This window comes from Girardinichthys multiradiatus, chromosome X, assembly GCF_021462225.1.
Source record: "Girardinichthys multiradiatus isolate DD_20200921_A chromosome X, DD_fGirMul_XY1, whole genome shotgun sequence".
Taxonomy (NCBI): domain Eukaryota; kingdom Metazoa; phylum Chordata; class Actinopteri; order Cyprinodontiformes; family Goodeidae; genus Girardinichthys; species Girardinichthys multiradiatus.
Genome location: NC_061817.1, coordinates 34694325 through 34713092, shown reverse-complemented (window position 1 = coordinate 34713092; position 18768 = coordinate 34694325). Strand labels below are relative to the sequence as shown.

Below are 18768 nucleotides of genomic sequence, written 5' to 3'. Positions count from 1 at the left end.
AACCTTTGCTCTCTAAGAAGAACATTAAGGTCAAACATTTGCCCCAGAGAACATGGACCTCTGGAATAATGCTGTTTGGACAAATCAGTCTAAAACTGAATTATTTGGGGCTGCACAGTGGCGCAGTGGGTAGTACTGTTGCCTCGCAGCAAGAAGGTCCTGGGTTCGATTCCCAGCCGGGGGTCTTTATGCATGGAGTTGCATGTTCTCCCCGTGCATACGTGGGTTTTCACCGGGTACTCCGGCTTCCTACCACAGTCCAAAGACATGCCTGTTAGGTTAATTGGTCAATCTAAATTGCCCTTAGGTGTATGAATGAGTGTGTGCGTGGTTGTATGTGTGTTGCCCTGCGATGGACTGGCAACCTGTCCAGGGTGTACCCTGCCTCTTGCCCATAGACTGCTGGAGATAGGCACCAGCTTCCCTGAGACCCACTATGGAATAAGCGGTAGAAAATGACTGACTGACTGAATTATTTGGACCAGAACAGAGGACATGTTTGGCATAAACCAACTGCAGCCTTCCAGAAAAAGACCCTCATACCAACTGTAAAGCATGGAGGTGAAAGTGTCATGATTTGGGCATGCTTTGCTGCAGCAGGACCTGTCCAGCTCTCCATCACAGAACTGAGAGAGATGCTGTGGGTTGACTCTGAAACATGCAAGAAACCCCTCAAACATCTCACAGCTGAAAAACAGTTGGGCAAATAATACAAGGACTATCTGTGAAGTCATTTCAGCCAAAGGGGTTTACCACAACTTGATCACTTTCCCAGCCCCCAGCCACTCACCGCTCTGTGCTGCTGGACCTGCTTGTGGTTGGTGATCACTTGCCGGATGCCGTTGACGAAGCCGCTCTGGTCATTGGGGATCAGGCCCATGAATATTTTCTTCTTGGATGAGTACAGCAGCATTAGCACCCGCACCTCACATGGTGAAGTTGTGTGGGGAAAGTGCACGCAGCCTGCCTATATATATGAAAATAAATATGTATAAACATAAATACATCCATACACAGATTTTAGGCCTGTTTTTTGTAATTTAACATGTTAATATGAAGACAATCTATAATAATCAAAATGTTTTGTGTATTATAGTGTTAGGATTTTTCAGTATGGCACCATCACATTTGTCTGAACTGTAGCACCTAAATTCAACCAGAGCTTTAAGGTCCACAGCTAAAATGCTGTTAGACACTTCCAGATCCTGGCTTAAAGGAAGAGCTGACCGAGCTTTCTCTGTGGCACCAAACCTGTGGAACATCCAAGCTGCACAGACTGTAACTATTTTAAGGCTCTTTGAAAACCCACTTATGTATTTTGGCTTTTAGTTGTAGTTAAACAGAGTATTTGTATCGTGTTATTTGGAGAAGGTGGTAAACTCCTTCTGGGCAGGGTCAGTCTCTACCTGAATGAGCTTAAGCATCTTTGGTGTCTTGTTCACAAGGGATGATAGGACGGAATGAGAAATGGAGAGACGAATTTGGGCTTCGTCTGCAGTAACACAGGCGGCGCTCGAGTTCTGCTGTGGTGAATAAAGAGCTGAACCATAAAGCAAAGCTCTCAATTTACTGGTTCGTCTACGTTCCAACCCTTACCTATGGACATGAGATACTCAGCCTTAGGCTACATTCACACAGCAGCTTGAAGTGACCTAAATCCAATTTTTTTGCCCTTATGCGACCTGTATCAACACCTTTCATGACAGTCTGAACGACACAGATCCAATCTTTTAAACACAACCCCGCCAGCTGGATATGTGGTCCTAAATCTGATACGTATCTGATCTTTTCAAATGCGACCTGTGTCTGTGCGGCCAAGTCGCATTCATCTGACCTGTACGTCATTGATACTCCACAAACGTCACTATTCTGGGTCCTGCTACGCGGAACCAAGAAGAAAAACAACAACCAACATTTCCATCCATATTTACTTCCGCAAACACCAAGCGCATGTGACGTCATTGCGTTGTCTACTGCGCATGCGGGACGCTTGAGTTGTATGAATGCAGTTCACACAGGAGATCACTACAAGTCATATGTACAGGGGTTGGACAATGAAACTGAAACACCTGTCATTTTAGTGTGGGAGGTTTCATAGCTAAATTGGACCAGCCTGGTAGCCAGTCTTCATTGCTTGCACATTGGACCAGTAAGAGCAGAGTATGAAGGTTCAATTAGCAGGGTAAGAGCACAGTTTTACTCAAAATATTGAAATGCACACAACATTATGGGTGACATACCAGAGTTCAAAAGAGGATAAATTGTTGGTGCACGTCTTGCTGGCGCATCTGTGACCAAGACAGAAAGTCTTTGTGACGTATCAAGAGCCACGGTATCCAGGGTAATGTCAGCATACCACCAAGAAGGACGAACCACATCCAACAGGATTAACTGTGGACGCAAGAGGAAGCTGTCTGAAAGGGATGTTCGGGTGCTAACCCGGATTGTATCCAAAAAACATAAAACCACGGCTGCCCAAATCACGGCAGAATTAAATGTGCACCTCAACTCTCCTGTTTCCACCAGAACTGTCCGTCGGGAGCTCCACAGGGTCAATATACACGGCCGGGCTGCTATAGCCAAACCTTTGGTCACTCATGCCAATGCCAAACGTCGGTTTCAATGGTGCAAGGAGCGCAAATCTTGGGATGTGGACAATGTGAAACATGTATTGTTCTCTGATGAGTCCACCTTTACTGTTTTCCCCACATCCGGGAGAGTTACGGTGTGGAGAAGCCCCAAAGAAGCGTACCACCCAGACTGTTGCATGCCCAGAGTGAAGCATGGGGGTGGATCAGTGATGGTTTGGGCTGCCATATCATGGCATTCCCTTGGCCCAATACTTGTGCTAGATGGGCACGTCACTGCCAAGGACTACCGAACCATTCTTGAGGACCATGTGTATCCAATGGTTCAAACATTGTATCCTGAAGGCGGTGCCGTGTATCAGGATAACAATGCACCAATACACACAGCAAGACTGGTGAAAGATTGGTGTGATGAACATGAAAGTGAAGTTGAACATCTCCCATGGCCTGCACAGTCACCAGATCTAAATATTATTGAGCCACTTTGGGGTGTTTTGGAGGAGCGAGTCAGGAAACGTTTTCCTCCACCAGTATCACGTAGTGACCTGGCCACTATCCTGCAAGAAGAATGGTTTAAAATCCCTCTGACCACTGTGCAGGACTTGTATATGTCATTCCCAAGACGAATTGATGCTGTATTGGCCGCAAAAGGAGGCCCTACACCATACTAATAAATTATTGTGGTCTAAAACCAGGTGTTTCAGTTTCATTGTCCAAACCCCTGTATATGGAAATGTGAATGACCATGCAAAAAAAAAAAAAAAAAAAATTATTCTAATTTCACAAAAAAATCGGAGTTGAGCATTAAGACCCGCAGTCTGCCTTAGAGATGGGGTGAGGACCTCAGTCATTCAGGGAGAGCTCGATGTGGAGCAGTCCGCTGAGGTGGTTAAGGCATCTGATAAGGATGCCTCCTGGTCCCACCGGGAGGAGAGCCTGGGGAAAACCCAGAACTTGCAGGAGGGACTATATATATCTCGTCTGGCCTGGGAACACCTTGGGATCCCCAAGAATGAGCTTGAGGATGTCACAGTGGAGAGGGATGTCTGGAGTTACCCCTGATGCGACCTGTTGCCCCTGCGACCCGATATGGGATAAGCAGTGAATCAAGGAAGGAAGGGCTAACTGTAATACTTTTACTATTAATACTATTTATTTTACTCTTTAACTGGTGATTTTATACCTTGTGCAACACTTTGATCGATTCTTGTACTTTTTAAATAAACAGAAAAAAAGATGGACTTATTTATGTAACAATTTTTTTTTTTTTCCACATAGATCCTTCTTCTAACAAAATGAAAATAAATGAAAATTGACAACAGAACAAAAAAAACTTGCAAAAGAAGCTGCGTCAGCTTCATAAACCGAGTACAAAATGGTATAAAATCATAATGTGTCTTCAGTGGAGCACAAATTGAATTCTGAGACACAGCTCAGCTTGCCTAAATTCTGCCAACGCCTGGCTTGTTTTAATACTGCACCTTTAGAACTAGGTTTAACTATAAAACAGAAAATTTTTATCTGAAATGGAAGGACATTTAAAATAATATGTTGGGCAAGAAACTTCCTTCTGAGTTTTTAATATCGATTACTGGAAAAAGGCGTCATGTTCAGGCCACCTAGTGGTCAGAGAAGGAACCTGTGTTTAGATTTGTATTAAAGGAACAACAGAAAAGAAAGCACGTTTGAGGTTTAGCAAGAGAGAAATACTCACGAAACCATTGGCCATGATGCGATAGAGCCCCCTCAGGGACTCCATGTCCTTGTTGGTGAAGAGAAACTGAACCATTCGAGAGTTTCTGAACAGGTGACCTAATGTCGTCTGCAGGGAAAAACAACCAAGACAGGATATATTTAGCCATCATTTAAGATGTTTTTGCAGCAAAAAAAGACAAACAGAAAGCAATAAAATAAAGCAGGTTTACCAGTAACTGCTGTGGGATCAGCTGCATAATGAGCTTTTGTGGCCACTGGTCTGTGTTGCTGCAAGGAAACAAAAGCATTATCTTCATTGAAATATGCTTTTGAAACATAAACACTGACAGCACTACCAGGACTTTAAAAGTTTGATCAGGGTTATATTGTCGAGTAAATTTCCCAGAACGTGGCACATCCAGATGTTAAAGGCGCCAAACGGGTGCGTGAGAGCACCCACACTAACTTTGTATAATCTGATCTGTAAAGAGTCCAATACCTGTCTAAATGGATGGCACAGAGATCATGAGATTCAACCCAATCCTGCTCAGAGCAGCTTGTAGTTTACAGTCATCAGTCCTGCATTCTGAAGCCACAAGGACCTCAAAACTGACCACAATGGTTCTGAACCTAGCTTCAGCTACTCACAGGTTTTCTCCTTGGTTTACGTGAACTTGACACGGCAGAGAACGCGTCAGCTTGGTTGAATCCATAGAAGAGGCCTTGGGCTTCTGCAGGGAGGAAAAACAAGAAGAGAGAAACAAATGGAAATTTGTTTAGTAGGTCTGAGAAATTGAAATGTGATATGTAAAGCTTTCGAATACAAGCTGAATTTTAACATAAATACAGTATAATTATTCTTCTTTGCATTAAGAGTGGAAACAGGTGAGGAGTGAATTGCAGAACTGAAACCTGGGAGTCGGAGTGTTTCTCCGGCACGGTGGTGAATATCTCTGAGGAAAAAAAGACATGTGGTTCGTCCAGCACAAACCTTTGTCAGTGACCCCAATCAGGACAAGCAATTACAAAAAGTCCCAATGGGAGAACTGCCAAGTCTCATCTTCAGGGCATCAATACAGAATAAATGATTAATCAATCACACATTAGTCAGGTCCACTGTACTCAATTACAGATTTATTGCGCTGAAGACAAATGGGTAATTTATTTTAAGTGTGGGCTATGGCAGAGAGGACATGGAGCAGAGACCCAGAGAGTAACAAAACAATCGTTTCGCCTAAATCAGGGGCTGATTGTTGGCGAATCCTACAGAGAAAAACCCACACAGATCACAGTGTTGATGCCGCTGTACTTTAAAAAAACCTCCATCTGATCCTTTGTTTTTTCAACAACTACTCTCTCCAAATGACTTCTAGATGCAGCAGTGTAATTCTTCCCCACAATACAAACTGCCATGGCAAACAATCCTTCCCAAACAGAGCGATAGTGGATTGAACTGGAGAAGGAAGCTGTAGATTAAGAGCAATGTTTCATGTTCCCAATATGACCCATATGGCTGTTTATAGATTTAGACTTTACGCAGCTTCTCAATCTTATCCCTATCCGTTTAACTGGCTTCGATAATTCTGACACACAGATGAGGGAGGATGAGACTGCAGTCGATGGAGACGATTGATCAGACTCTCGCCGTCCAGTGCGAACACATATGGTGTCCCTCATGAGTGTCACATAAACGCCACCCGCATCAAACGTCTTGGTTCTGCACAGTAAACTTGATCGATTTGACCTTGTGCTAAACCAGTGAAAATAGGACAGCGAGAGACGTGTGATTAATCAAACTGTGCAGTAATCAATAATGAGGGGTTATTAGGACGTTGCACTATGGTGGCTTCAGGAAATCAGTGATGATTACATCATGCTTTCCCCACCTGCAGCTTTCATATTAATCAAACACAACAGGGTGTTAATGTTTTAGAAAAATAATCCAGAACCGATACCATATGCTGGTATTAGGGTACCGAGGTCCCTAAAGACACCAACATATTCTACAGTTAAAGTCATTTTAAAAAGGTGCATCTTGACAGATTAAAATACCACAGAAAAGCTCATTTATTTCAGTAATTCAATTCAAAAGTGTCAAAATTCACAGAAATAAACGATGAAAATACAACTCCAATTCCAGTGAAGCTGGGACATTGTGCAAAACGTTAATTAAAAACAGAATCAACCTGATCAACTTTATTGGTTTTTTTTTTTTGTGTGTGCAAATATTCACTCGTTTTGAATTTGATGCTTGCAACACGTTCCAACAAACCGGGGCAGGGTCATGTAACCACTGTGTTACATCACTTTTCCTTTTAACACTCACTTCGCGTTTGGGAATTGAGGACTAATTGTTAAAGCTAATTGTTGCTTGATGAACAACTTCAGTTGATAACAACCCAGATAATCCTCTTCTTCTTTGGCCCGGATGAGACGAAATGCGTCTTTGAAATGTGGACTCCTCAGACCACAGCACACTTTTCCTCTTTGCGTCAGTCCATCTCAGAGAAGCTGGCGGCGTTTCTGGGTGTTGTTGATGTGCGGCTTTCTCTTTGCATGGTAGAGTTTAACTTGCAGATGTAGCGACAGACTGTCTGAACTGACGATGGATTTCTGAAGTGTTCCTGAGCCCACGTGGGGATACCTATTACAGAATGTCGGTTTTTAATCCCTAAATTGCTTGCAGTTGTACTTTGAGTAACAATGTAAAACTGTTGGACTATTTGCTCACGGAGTTGTTCACAAACTGGTGAACCTCGCCCCATCCTTGCTGGTGAACAACTAAGCCTTTCAGGGATGCTCCTTTTATACCCCATCATGACACTCACATATTTCCAGTTAACCTGTTCACCTGTTCCCAACAGGTGTTTTTTTTTCATTCTTCACCTTTCCCAGTCTTTCGTTACCCCTGCCCCAGCTTTTTGGGAATGTGTTCCAAGCATCAAATTCAAAATTAATGAATATTTGCAAAAAACAATCCGTTTGAGCATTAAATATCTTGTCTTCGTAATGTAATCAATTGCATATAGGTTGAACAGGATATGCAAATCACTGTATTCTATTTTTATTTACGTTTTACACAACGTCCCAACTTCATTGGAATTGGGGTTGTATTTTCAGCGTTTATTTCTGTGAACCTTGACGATAATGTTTTACATACAATGAAAAGCAAAAACTTCAAAAATTAGAATCTCATATAAAATCATTAAAAAGGGATTTTTAACAAAGACTTTTTATGTTTTGGCCATGTTATACCCTATGAAATCATGGGGAAGACTTCATAGTTGTCCAGCAGGCAGTCAATGACCCTCTCCACTAACAAAACAAGTCTCAAAAGATTATTGCTAAAGATCCTGGCTGTGCAGAGAGCGCTGTATCCAAGGCTTTTAATGGAAGGTTAACCGGAAGGAAAAACTGTGGTAGAAAAATGTGCACAGGCAACAAATGTAACCACAGATATATTGCTGTAGATGAAATGTGCAATGTATTAAATCAATTAATTTAAGTTCAATTTTAACTCACAACATGTTAAAAATCATATAGTACTGGATCCCAGCATATTAATGGAAAACTTTGGAAAAGGAAAAACTGTGTTGTCCGTTTGCCGATGGCACCCTTCTAAATAAGATTGTTGATCAAAATAATATAAATAAATGTACTAATGGCATAAATAAAACTATAAAACAGATAGATAAATAAATACTGCAGCATAAAAAGGTGAACAAGCTGCAGGCTTAACTGCACCCTTGGGAGGAATGTAAAGCAAAGACCAACCAGAATGATTTCTTCACCAAGTATTATGCTTAGTATGAAGACCAGATTAGTTTGCTAACTCAAAATCTCTTTGTTTTGTGGTACCTCTTGCCACTCCAGAACACCGGTCCAGGCCACAACTTTATTTGCCACCAGTTGAGGTTGTCCAATTGGGTTTGCATTGCCTTGACCTCCGGCAACACCAGCCTAGGGGCAGAAGAAAGGAGTTCACATGTAGACTGTAGGTATATACACATTTTAATTAAAGAGAAAATGTCATAAATTTGGTTTCTGAAGAAAACAAAACCTGTACTTTTGTGATCTTTTGGAGAAAATGGAACATTGTTGGGTTCTGATCAGACAGCAGCGATCACATTGAAAATTCAGTCAGATATTAAAGTTCAGACAACATTTGAGTCTCCAAACACTCCCAGAGGCTGCAGAAGCATAAATTAAAGATCTGGTTGTGTGTTTTTACACCTAAAAGCTCATTTTGGATTGAGTTGTCCTTCTTCCAGAGACACATATTAAAAGCAACAGACAGTTTAACAGTTAGGCAGTCTCGTTAACCTGCTACTGCTCCCACTTCAGTAATTAATACAGACAAACACTGCATCTGTGTGTGCTCACTAAAACCAAACCTGCACCATGGAATCAGCTGCAACGCTGCAGATATACTGGGCTGCCTTTACCTAAATATCATCTCCATGACATCTGTTTCCAGTTAACTGGTGCATTAACTTCCATCCCTACTCGACTCTACATGCTGCAGACAACCTGGTTATTTTCTGGACATTATTCATCTTTTGTTAAAGCAACTAACATGGCAGCATTTTAGTTCAATAAAAAACTTCCCACCAGGGGACAATAAAGTGGATTATCTCCCGTTTAACACGGTGAAGTAAGCTTTGCACTGAGCATGAGGAACATTTTTACGACTGTGCCTCTAAGCATGTAAGGAGCAGGTTTTACAACAAGTACAACAATTGCATAAACATTTCATTTCATTTCAAAAGACAACTCGAATCCTAATACCTTACAAGACATACACATCACCCTGCAAAACTATGCATAACCCATTACAACCACAAGTAAAAACTATTTTAATGTGGTTTTATGAGATGGTGGTTTTACAAAGTTTCAGATTCGGGGAGGGTGAATACTAATGCATGCCGCACTTTTGTAATTTAAAAACATTGAAAACAATCAATTTCATTTGCCGTTTAACTTCACAATTATGCCCCACTTTGCGTTGATCTAAAACATTAAAACCCTCTAAAATACACTGAAGTTGGAAGTTTTAATGGGACTTCATGAAAAAAGAAAAAAAAAGGTCAAGGGGTACAAATACTTTTGCAAAAATACTGCAGGGGAACGTTTCGGAAACATTTTGTTCGAAAAAACTAGTACAAGTTGATGTGTACAACCACTGAAGAGGTGGTTATCTTAGCGAACCAGGACGAACCCCAACAGCCTTAACATTATGACCACTGGCAGATAATGCGACCAACTCTGCCCTCATTATTAGTTATTTAGACAAGCCTGAAACATTTTTTATAGACCAAACAAATACTAAGTTACACGCAGAAAACCTGGTGAAGAAGATGACAAAGAATCAGAGATGTTCTCCTGAAGGTCCAAAATGGATTAAAGGACTAACCTCCAAATAACTCTCAGATCCCAGGGGAATTTACGGATGTTTTTTCTTTTACTTCGACTAACGAAAGGATTGGGAACTTCCTAATGACAGGTGTCTGATCATAATGTTATGAGCTTAGTCAGAACACCCATTTTTTTCACATTGCAGAAGTAACCTATATTTATCCATTAAACCCCACTGATGACATAAAGTATCTTGATTCTAAATGAACTTACGATGTTGGGCTGTGCCGACGATGCCGTGGGCTGATTTGCTGTGGGCTGCTGCTGTGGCTGCTGCTGTGCCTGCTGATTGGCCGCTGGCTGTCCCGGGGGTGGAACCGGCTGCTGTGGATTGGGAGGAACCTGCTGTGGCATCATTGGCGGGTTCACTGTGGTGACTGTTGACATGTTGGGCTGACTGTGCTTCAATCCAGGAACCTGAGAGATGGGCGGCTGATTCGTAAATGGAGGCCCACCTACACCGACTGGAACGAGGACAGAAAACAAGCCCTATGGTGATCTAATGTATCCATGCTGAGTCATCATGGTGTAGACACCATAAACTGGACCATGCAGCCAGATGAAGGTATGTGTTACTCTCAAGCAATCACCACTCATTCAGAAGAGGGCACAAATGTGTTTTAACTGTGCGGTGTTAAGTGCCAGACTTAAAACATAGAAATGTGTAGAGGAAGATTCTATCCAAAGCACTCCACACCAAAGCAATGTAGGACTGGCTGGTGATGATGACCAAAAAGCCCCCTGATCTTTTTATATGAGCAGTGTGGAAAGGGTTCAGGTTCCTGTTGCTTTAATGGCCATGGCAGAGTGTGAACGTTGGACGATGGTGATATATGGGAAGCCATAGGGATCATTTCATTTACAACGTTGAATGGGTCAGAGGGCTCCATGGGGGCACAGTTGCTGGCACTGTTGTCTTGCAGCAAGCAGGCTCTAGCTTTGGATCCCGCCCTGGGGTCTGCATGGGTGGGTTCTCTCTGGGTACTCCAGCTTCCTCTTGCAGTCCAAACCATGACTGAGAGGTTAATTGCCCTAACGTGTGAGGGTGTAGTTGTTTGTTCTGTGCTGCCCTGTCTTGTGTAGCTATATATTCTCAGGCTATGTCACCAATATATTTGCTGATGCTTGTTGTTTAATGGGGCAGCAAATGTTTTAGATGTTCAGCTAAAGTTATTGCGAAACTACAACGTAGTCAGCTTTTTATGGAAAACTTGCATTTTCATTTTTTGCAGTTTCTACATAAACTACATACTATCCGGGGTCTTTGTCTGAAATGAACCCAAAGCAACAGGACATTATCACTGCTTCATTAAGCCCCCCTTCCACTACTACCTACTTGGCTCATCTTGACTCAGTTTTTAAGGTTTTCCTGTAGGTACCAGTATTGGCTTCAGAAGACTGCTGGTCACTGGTTGGCTAAGGCGTGGTATCAGCGGTTGAGTCATAAGAGCGACTTCATTATGACAATCAAACCTCGCCAAGTAGGTGTTAATGGAAAAGATCCATTAGCTCTTTGTTTATTAATTAACCAGATGGATTTGTTCTATACTGTAGGTCATTTCATCATCGCAACAACATCACATGCTTTTCTGATATCAGTTTTAGAACACATTATCTTTATTTTGTTTATGTTTAAATTGGAAAAACTGTGACCAAAACACAAAAATGTCTGTTCGAACCAATTGGCATTCAAAGGTTTCATTTTACTGTATCCATTTAAGCTCTAAAGTATGTGGCTTTTACTGTGTGTCTGAGTTGAGCTTAAAACAGCACTCGGTTTCTCACGTTTCTTTCCAAGCGGACATCATTTTCCACTTTTTGATAAACAAATAAAATATGATGCGCTGCTACCAGGTTACAGCACAATATTGCTGACCAAGTCACATTTTTGATGTAATTCTTGTATGTTTAATATGTTGGTTTTTTTTTTTTTTTAAAGTGCTGTTCAATTATATACATCGACAACCTTTCCAACAGTTGCGACTCTGGTAAACATCAAAAACACTGCAGACACAGTAGAAACATAAAGAGTTGTCTAATGGGAAAAAGGAAGAATGCACAACAAAATCCCAGCCATGGTCGATAAACCAAGAAGTGCAAAACAAAGCTTGGCAAAAATTAATTATTCTCAAAAGCTTAGCGCCTCCTGTTAACTTACAGCGATTCTTCTGGTTATTGGCTGCATCCACGGCCATCTGTGCAGCCACCTGAGCAGCAGACATGGGGGCCGGATTCTGCAGGAAGCAGATTAAAGGCACACACTGCAGCGTCAAACATTTTACAGAAGAAGACATAAATACCACGTTCTGAGAGTGAGCCAAAAAGCAGGTGGCGGGAATTAGCGTGAAGGGAGCCTTATACGTTGGCGCCTGCTCGCCCTTTACCTGATAAGGGTGTGTGGGGTTAATGGGTGGGGGGGCCTGCGAAGGTCCAACAACAGACTGGCTGCCAGGCAGCTGCTGAAGAGGCAGGACTGGTTTGTGTGGTGGTCCTCCGCCTGCGGAAACTGAAAAGATGCTTTTATGAGAGAAAGAAAGTGTTAAGGCTCATGTGTTCCTCACTTCTACACACTGGAAAATGTGGAAGTAACAGTTAAACTAACTCTCTCTGTGTGGCCACTAAACCTCACAGGAATAAGTAAAGTGCAGAAGAATTGTGAAAAAAGCAACTGAGGTGTGAAAATGAACAGCAACTACATAATACAAAAGAATCCTCAGAGTCCATAAAATAAAGACAGAGGGCTTGTTTGAGAAGTCTTCTGGTGGACAATTAAAATCACCATTACAACAAAACTGGGTTTGAGTTTTTACAGGAAAAGACAGGGTGTGTCAGCTGAGCAACAAACATGACAATAACAGACCTGCTGGTGTTTCTGAAACATGAACACATAAATTCACTCACTTAATGAATGAAGGAATAATAGAGTTTAAGTTCTAATTCAAACTCGTATCTTAATTAAGGGAATTAAAAATCCCTATATGAAAAGGAGACTAAACCACCAGAAAACTGTTGGTTGTCTGCTGCGGCCTTTTTACAAACGATGCACAGCGTAATTAAGTGAGTGATCACGGTATATATATTGAATGAATATTTCTAAACTTGGAGTCATTTCTTATTATTTTCACCATCCTATTAGCACTTTTAGCTCAAGATATTTTACGTTTTAAAGCTTTTTTCCAGTTTTACTGACCAATTAAGGTTTTGTTTTTTAAAAGCTTGCTTCTGAATTATTTATACATTTTGTGGGAATCAAACCTGTTTTAATCCATTTGTTTCAGTCAATGATCCTTGCATTCTGTGCTTGTTAAGTTTTCAGCATCCTTCAGATTTTCATCTATCATTGTATTGGTTTTGTTTATTTATTTTAGCAAAAAGTCTCGACCATGGCGACGGTGGAGTTTCTTCCTGTAATCGGTGGGTTGCCGGTTCCAACCCCCGTTTTGTCTGTCTCAGTCGTTGTGTCCTTTGGCAGGACACGTCACCCTCCTTGCCTGGGCTTATTTTAAATTAAATTGGTGCATAGTGTTGATCTGGGCTGTGAACTACGTCTCTCACCAGGCAGGGAGATGCCTCTGACGAGCACCATGTGGAACGGATCCTGGCTGTAGTCGGGATGAGGTTCTACAGAACCTGCGACCGGAGATGCCCATTCAAACAACGCCCTCAGAGCCGGCAGCTTCCGAGGAGCAACCACGGAGAAGTGAATTCCTCTCTGCAAATAAATTACAATACAAAATATATGTAAATATATAAAACAAAAATTACTTCACTCCTTGCTGATCATTAAAAAATATACATATAGAATCATTACCTCAAACACAGCAACACATTTACTACGTTTTAGCTCTAAGCTATTCTGGGCTCCAATGTCCAAATTCAAATTCATTCAAGCTATTTCCAAGTAGATCCAAGTGTATCCAAGTAGAAATGTTTCATGTCATTTTAAACTTACCAAAAGCGTTTTATCGTTAAATATCTGATCTCCAAACACGTGAAAACTCCCAATCTGAAGACAAATCCTGTTCACCTCATGCAACTATTGCTGTATTAAAGCTCCACGAGGATTCAGGTGCTTGCAGTTTTGCAGTCAGCGGCTCAAACATAAAGATCCTGTCGGCTATGAGTAAATGGAAGCACAGCATTCCAGATGCAGCGGAGGTCGGATCTGGGAATGAGACCACACGCCTAATCGTGCGTCACCACAAGCCGGTTGTGACAAAGCTCACTAGGATAGTAATAATAATAAAAATAATAATAACACAATTTCTCTGCCTTAAATGCATAAAAATCATTGCGCAACGGTCAGGGTTTTCTTGGCTGTTTTCAGGATTTCTGTTTATGCTTTTTCCAGGTCTAATGTGCCGATTCCAATATTTTTCCCTAAGGACTAATTCATTAAAGCAAAAATGAAAGTCCTGCAGGTTCTCTGGTATTAGTTTATAACCCAACAGAAAAGAAGGTATTGCTATAGCATAGTGCACTGTCCTTACAGCCATTCCCAGACTGACGGCTGGCGAGAGTTGCTTCTCTAAGGGCATTCCTGATGTTTCCGTGGCACAACCACAACTGTATCTGCAGAAGAGGCAACACTGCGGGGGATCAAGTGTGTAAATTAGCAGCATGGGTGTACGTATTTGTTCCACACACAGCTCTTTTTTATTTCGGCTTCATCATCTTCCTTAAATTCTAACAGCGGGAGCCTGCTGTGTGGTTTTTTTTTTTTTTTTGTTATAGTTGAAGATTGATCTTAATAAATATAAATGTTGGAAAATGTTTGAGGCAAATTCAAGACATTTGAAGCCTTTAATAACAGCAAAAAAAATGAAAAGCATCTCTCACATCTCTGATGATTTTGACCAAGTTATCTGCTGTGAAGCCAGTGTAGCTGACACTCTCCACAGCAGGAAGCAGATATGGAGGAGAATTACACAGCAGCACACACACCTTGTGTGTCTGACCTCTGAAACAGTGCACAAAATGCCAAGTTAAGCTCAAATAATACACAAATTTGAACATATGAAGAAGTCTGTGTAGTTAAAGACAAAAATGGCGCCTCACATTTGTTCTCTCATCTTTTTAAAGTCGTCAAAAAGCTGCAAGGCCACAGAAAGTCCCTCTGCAATCAGACTGCAGCTTTCAGCTCCACCCCCCATAAACCTGTTGGAAAGATGAATCAGCACACCTTTGATGATAAATATTGGTCAGTGTTAGAGAAGTTATTTACTGGATGCTGTCGATCCACGACACAAACTCAAAAGCAGAGCTGGTTGGTGCGTGACACTGGACGTATGACTCAGGAGCACAGTCCACTGTGTTGAACACCACCAGACCGTACTGAGTTCCTCCGTACTGCAAAAAAACAAAGGGCGCAGAGATGCTCACCTTCAGGGATTTCCAAATCCTCTTCAACAAATACTCAAATCTCTGGCAGAATATAAGGACAGATAAGAGGAACACTTACATCTCCACCAAAATCTGTTTCTGCAGGGGGGCCTCCATTGAAATACCTTTAATGGGCCAAGATCAAACAAAAAACAGTGTTAATTCGAAAGCTGGAACCGACCCAACAGCTTGTATTTTCAGGAACTTACTCGATAGCTGGAAGAATGTAGTTTTTCCTTAAAGACTCAAAGTACGGTCCCAGGTTGGCCGTCCCTTCGATGACAAACACCACATCAGCAACCTGGTTGGACACAGGCTTGCTGGGGGGCTCCATAACTGCTGCCGAGTTCATTCCAAGAAAGGAGGAAAATAAAATTTCATCTAGATGGAAACAGAGAAGAAAGAATGTTACACCGCACCACAAACGTATTCACCACCTCTTTGTGTTTTTGTCACATTAGAACCACAAACCTTAATATATCTGATTGTGATTTTGTATGACAGGCCAACAAAAAGTGGTGTTTATTTTCTATAAACAAAAATCAGAAGAAAAAAAACATGGCGAGCATTTATAATCAGCCTCTTTGACTCTGATACTCCTAAAAGCAAAATAATTAGTCAGTAGAAAACCAGAGTCAGATTTATTTGCTACATCTGTGCATATACCACAAAACTCTTGCAGGTGTAATTGCAGTGAAAGGTGATTCTGCAAAGTTTAGATCACACATAAAATCAGCTGTTCATTTCCCCCCAAACCTACAGAACAAAACCACCATGAAACAACGTGTTTGCTTCGGTACTTTCTTGACGGTCCTTAAGCGAACCAGCGTCTGCAGGAGCAGGGAGCAGGCAGAGAGCAGCTGCCCGTAATCAGACTGCCTACATCGGATCAACGGGAGGAGGGTCGCTCTGAATCCATGGAGCACGAATATCCAACCTAAAACTAACTTCACCGCGGTCAAAAGTCTGCGGTTTTGCACTTTAAAGTCCTTGTCCTCGTTATTGACATGGCTGAGACACACAGTTTCTCATGAAGCCCAAAATGGTAACTTCTTCAGGCAAACCTTGGAGCTTCACCAGTCAAGACAGCAGAGTCTCTCCTCTCCACTTCTCCAGCCTCACATCAGAACCCCTGAGCCTTATTTTATAAGTTCTGGCTGGGCTGTGGTCCAGATAATTATCCCAGTGGACAATTTTAGACATTAAAAGCATAAATAAGACATTCTTGCATATACATTAATACAAACATTATTAGTACTTTGTTTATGTTTTTATTTTCTAACTATTTATTCATTTATTATTGTTTCACGCAAATTACTTTAATGTGACCATGTAACACAGTAATGTTAATAGCAGCACAGCACTCTAAACTGACGGCAGTAGGCAGAGCTTCAGCCACCATGGCTCCAGTTGTCAATGGAAACACAACTGGTACCTTACCGAGTAGAGAGAAAGGCCGAGTGGACCAGAGCCGCACCAAATAAAACGAGCCAGTGAAAAAGGGGCATTATTGGACTCACTGGGGCCAAATACAGATGCAGGCCACACTTTTTAGATTCTTACTATGTATAATATTCCCTCCATTTCCCAATTATGGACCATTTTGTGTGGTCTATCTCATAAAAGCTGGATAAAAATATATTGATTGAGTTTGTGGTAATAAGGTGACAAAATGTATAAACTCAATGAAAAGTATTTAATGCTTAAAATTATAATCTAACACTGGATTCTGATGTTTCTAAATATAGTAATTAAATCCTGCTATAATAAAAGCTTTGTAGCTTTCTATTATGTATGATCTGAATTAATCAGGTATCGCAGGAAATGTTCTCAGTCCTTTACAGCAATACAAATCATTTAGAAAATTACTTTAAATTTACTGCATTTTGCACACCCTATCAAAGAAAAAGCATGGTCAATAAAAGTTAAATTCAAACATTGGAGATACAGTTTATGCCTACCTTCTTTATCTGCATCAGAATTCAGATAGACTTATTTTATGCTGCATTGTTGTTTTTACCAACAGAATAAAATTACTAATTACAAACTGCTCTGAAGCACCTCCAGGTTTGACCAGACAATACACTGATTTATTCAAGCAGGACACAATGTAATGAGGTCTAAGCATCGGAATCACGAAATTCCATGTTTTCAAATAAAACAAAAATTCACAAAACCTAAACTTTGTTTCAAAGACTCAGCAGGGCAGTGTTGAATGATGAACTCCAGGTTTGATCAGTCAACATGGTTCAGATTTTGAACCAGAGCTGATCAAATGTTGTCCAGATTGTTTATTGCTTCATTTCCCTTTGGGATTAATAAAGTATTTTTGAATTGAATTAAAAGCGAGGAGCCGTTTATCAGTGTGACTAACTTACCGTTCAGGGCATTACAAAACTAGCTTTAATCAAATTCAAATTCAAGATGACCCAAAAAGCTGCATCAACAACAGATGTAACTCAACAGAGCATTTAGCTTAATGTGAAAGCTTTGGACAATTCAAGTCTAAACTGTTTCCTTATATCATAAAACTAGAGAGCAAAGAGGACTAACCTGGTTTTTCACGGCTTTCCGTTGCAACGGAGGATCAGTTAAAGCTGAATTAAATCGGTCCGAACTCAAATTGGTCGCAAAGCAATGAGGCTAGCGTTAGCATAAATAAAATAACATTCGTTTTATTTTTATACGGAAATGACGTAGTGACCCGCCCACCAAGGCGGAACACTTCTTCTTCTTCTTTAGAGTAAAGATGCAACCAGAGACGCAGTGCTTCCACCTACAGGTCAAAACCCTAAAGACTGCTGCAGCGACACGTCAACGTGCCCGCCATATTGGCAAGGGAGATTGCAGCTCAAATAAAGAAGCTGGCGGACGGGGATTTCCGTTTCAAAAAGGCCTAAAACAGGGTTGAGGTTTACATTTTAGAAGCAAAACAGTTTTTGAAGTTAATAAATAAACCACAAAGTGGTCAAAGTGTTGGCCTCTTAAGAATCAACTTAAAGAAGTATGTAGCAGGAAAGGGTGAAACTCTGAAATCCCTGAAATATCATGTCATATAATATGAAAATGAGAATAAAACATCTAATATTTAAAATTATTATTTGAACTAATATGTATTATATAACTATATATTATATTGAACAAAGATTCTTATTCTTATTCTATTTTAATTAGTAGTACTTACTGCACTTTATTATTATACCATCATATTTACAAAGAAACATAAAAATATGTTCAATACTATTAATTTACAGAATTTTTTATATTCAACAATTTAAGTAGTTTAATATGTTGCAAATTCTTTTTCAACTGTCTTTTGGGTTTTACTGACAATCGTCCATATAATTATAATAATAATTACCACAGTCTGTATGCAAACGTACTGACAATGACATCCTATGAACATAATAGTTATGTAAATATATGATATTTTAGGTGTAATACAATTAATGTATTAAAGCATCATTTAACATGTAAAAAAAATCACATTTTGACAAGGTGGAAGTTAGAATTAGATTTGACAACTTTGAATAGGCTTTGTTTTTCTTTCTATAGAAAGTATTCCTAGCCCAGTGCTTCTGTGTTTTACTCTGTATCATTCCTGGACAGTCATTGTCAGACCCTTTGTTTTCAGTAACTCTATGTGCACTTTGTTTTTCATTCCTATAGAAAGTATGTCTGGCTCACT

At 40.7% G+C, this 18768-nt stretch overlaps 1 protein-coding gene across 2 annotated transcripts in view; it reads right to left on the bottom strand.

Moving 5' to 3' along the window:
• Positions 1-17791, bottom strand: part of LOC124863507 (mediator of RNA polymerase II transcription subunit 25-like) — a 30799-nt gene extending 13008 nt beyond the window's left edge. For both annotated transcript variants that reach the window (XM_047357897.1, XM_047357898.1), the window contains exons 1-15: positions 17634-17791; positions 15290-15461; positions 15160-15205; positions 14923-15047; positions 14757-14855; positions 14538-14658; positions 13254-13410; positions 12083-12204; positions 11857-11932; positions 9912-10162; positions 8142-8243; positions 4932-5014; positions 4514-4571; positions 4303-4410; positions 791-967 (exon numbers count right to left, since the gene is read on the bottom strand). In XM_047357897.1, coding sequence (XP_047213853.1) covers positions 791-967; positions 4303-4410; positions 4514-4571; positions 4932-5014; positions 8142-8243; positions 9912-10162; positions 11857-11932; positions 12083-12204; positions 13254-13410; positions 14538-14658; positions 14757-14855; positions 14923-15047; positions 15160-15205; positions 15290-15432 — 1668 coding nt within the window. In that variant the 5' untranslated portion in view covers positions 15433-15461; positions 17634-17791. The remainder of the gene's footprint in view (positions 1-790; positions 968-4302; positions 4411-4513; positions 4572-4931; positions 5015-8141; positions 8244-9911; positions 10163-11856; positions 11933-12082; positions 12205-13253; positions 13411-14537; positions 14659-14756; positions 14856-14922; positions 15048-15159; positions 15206-15289; positions 15462-17633) is intronic.
• Positions 17792-18768: the final 977 nt, after the last annotated feature.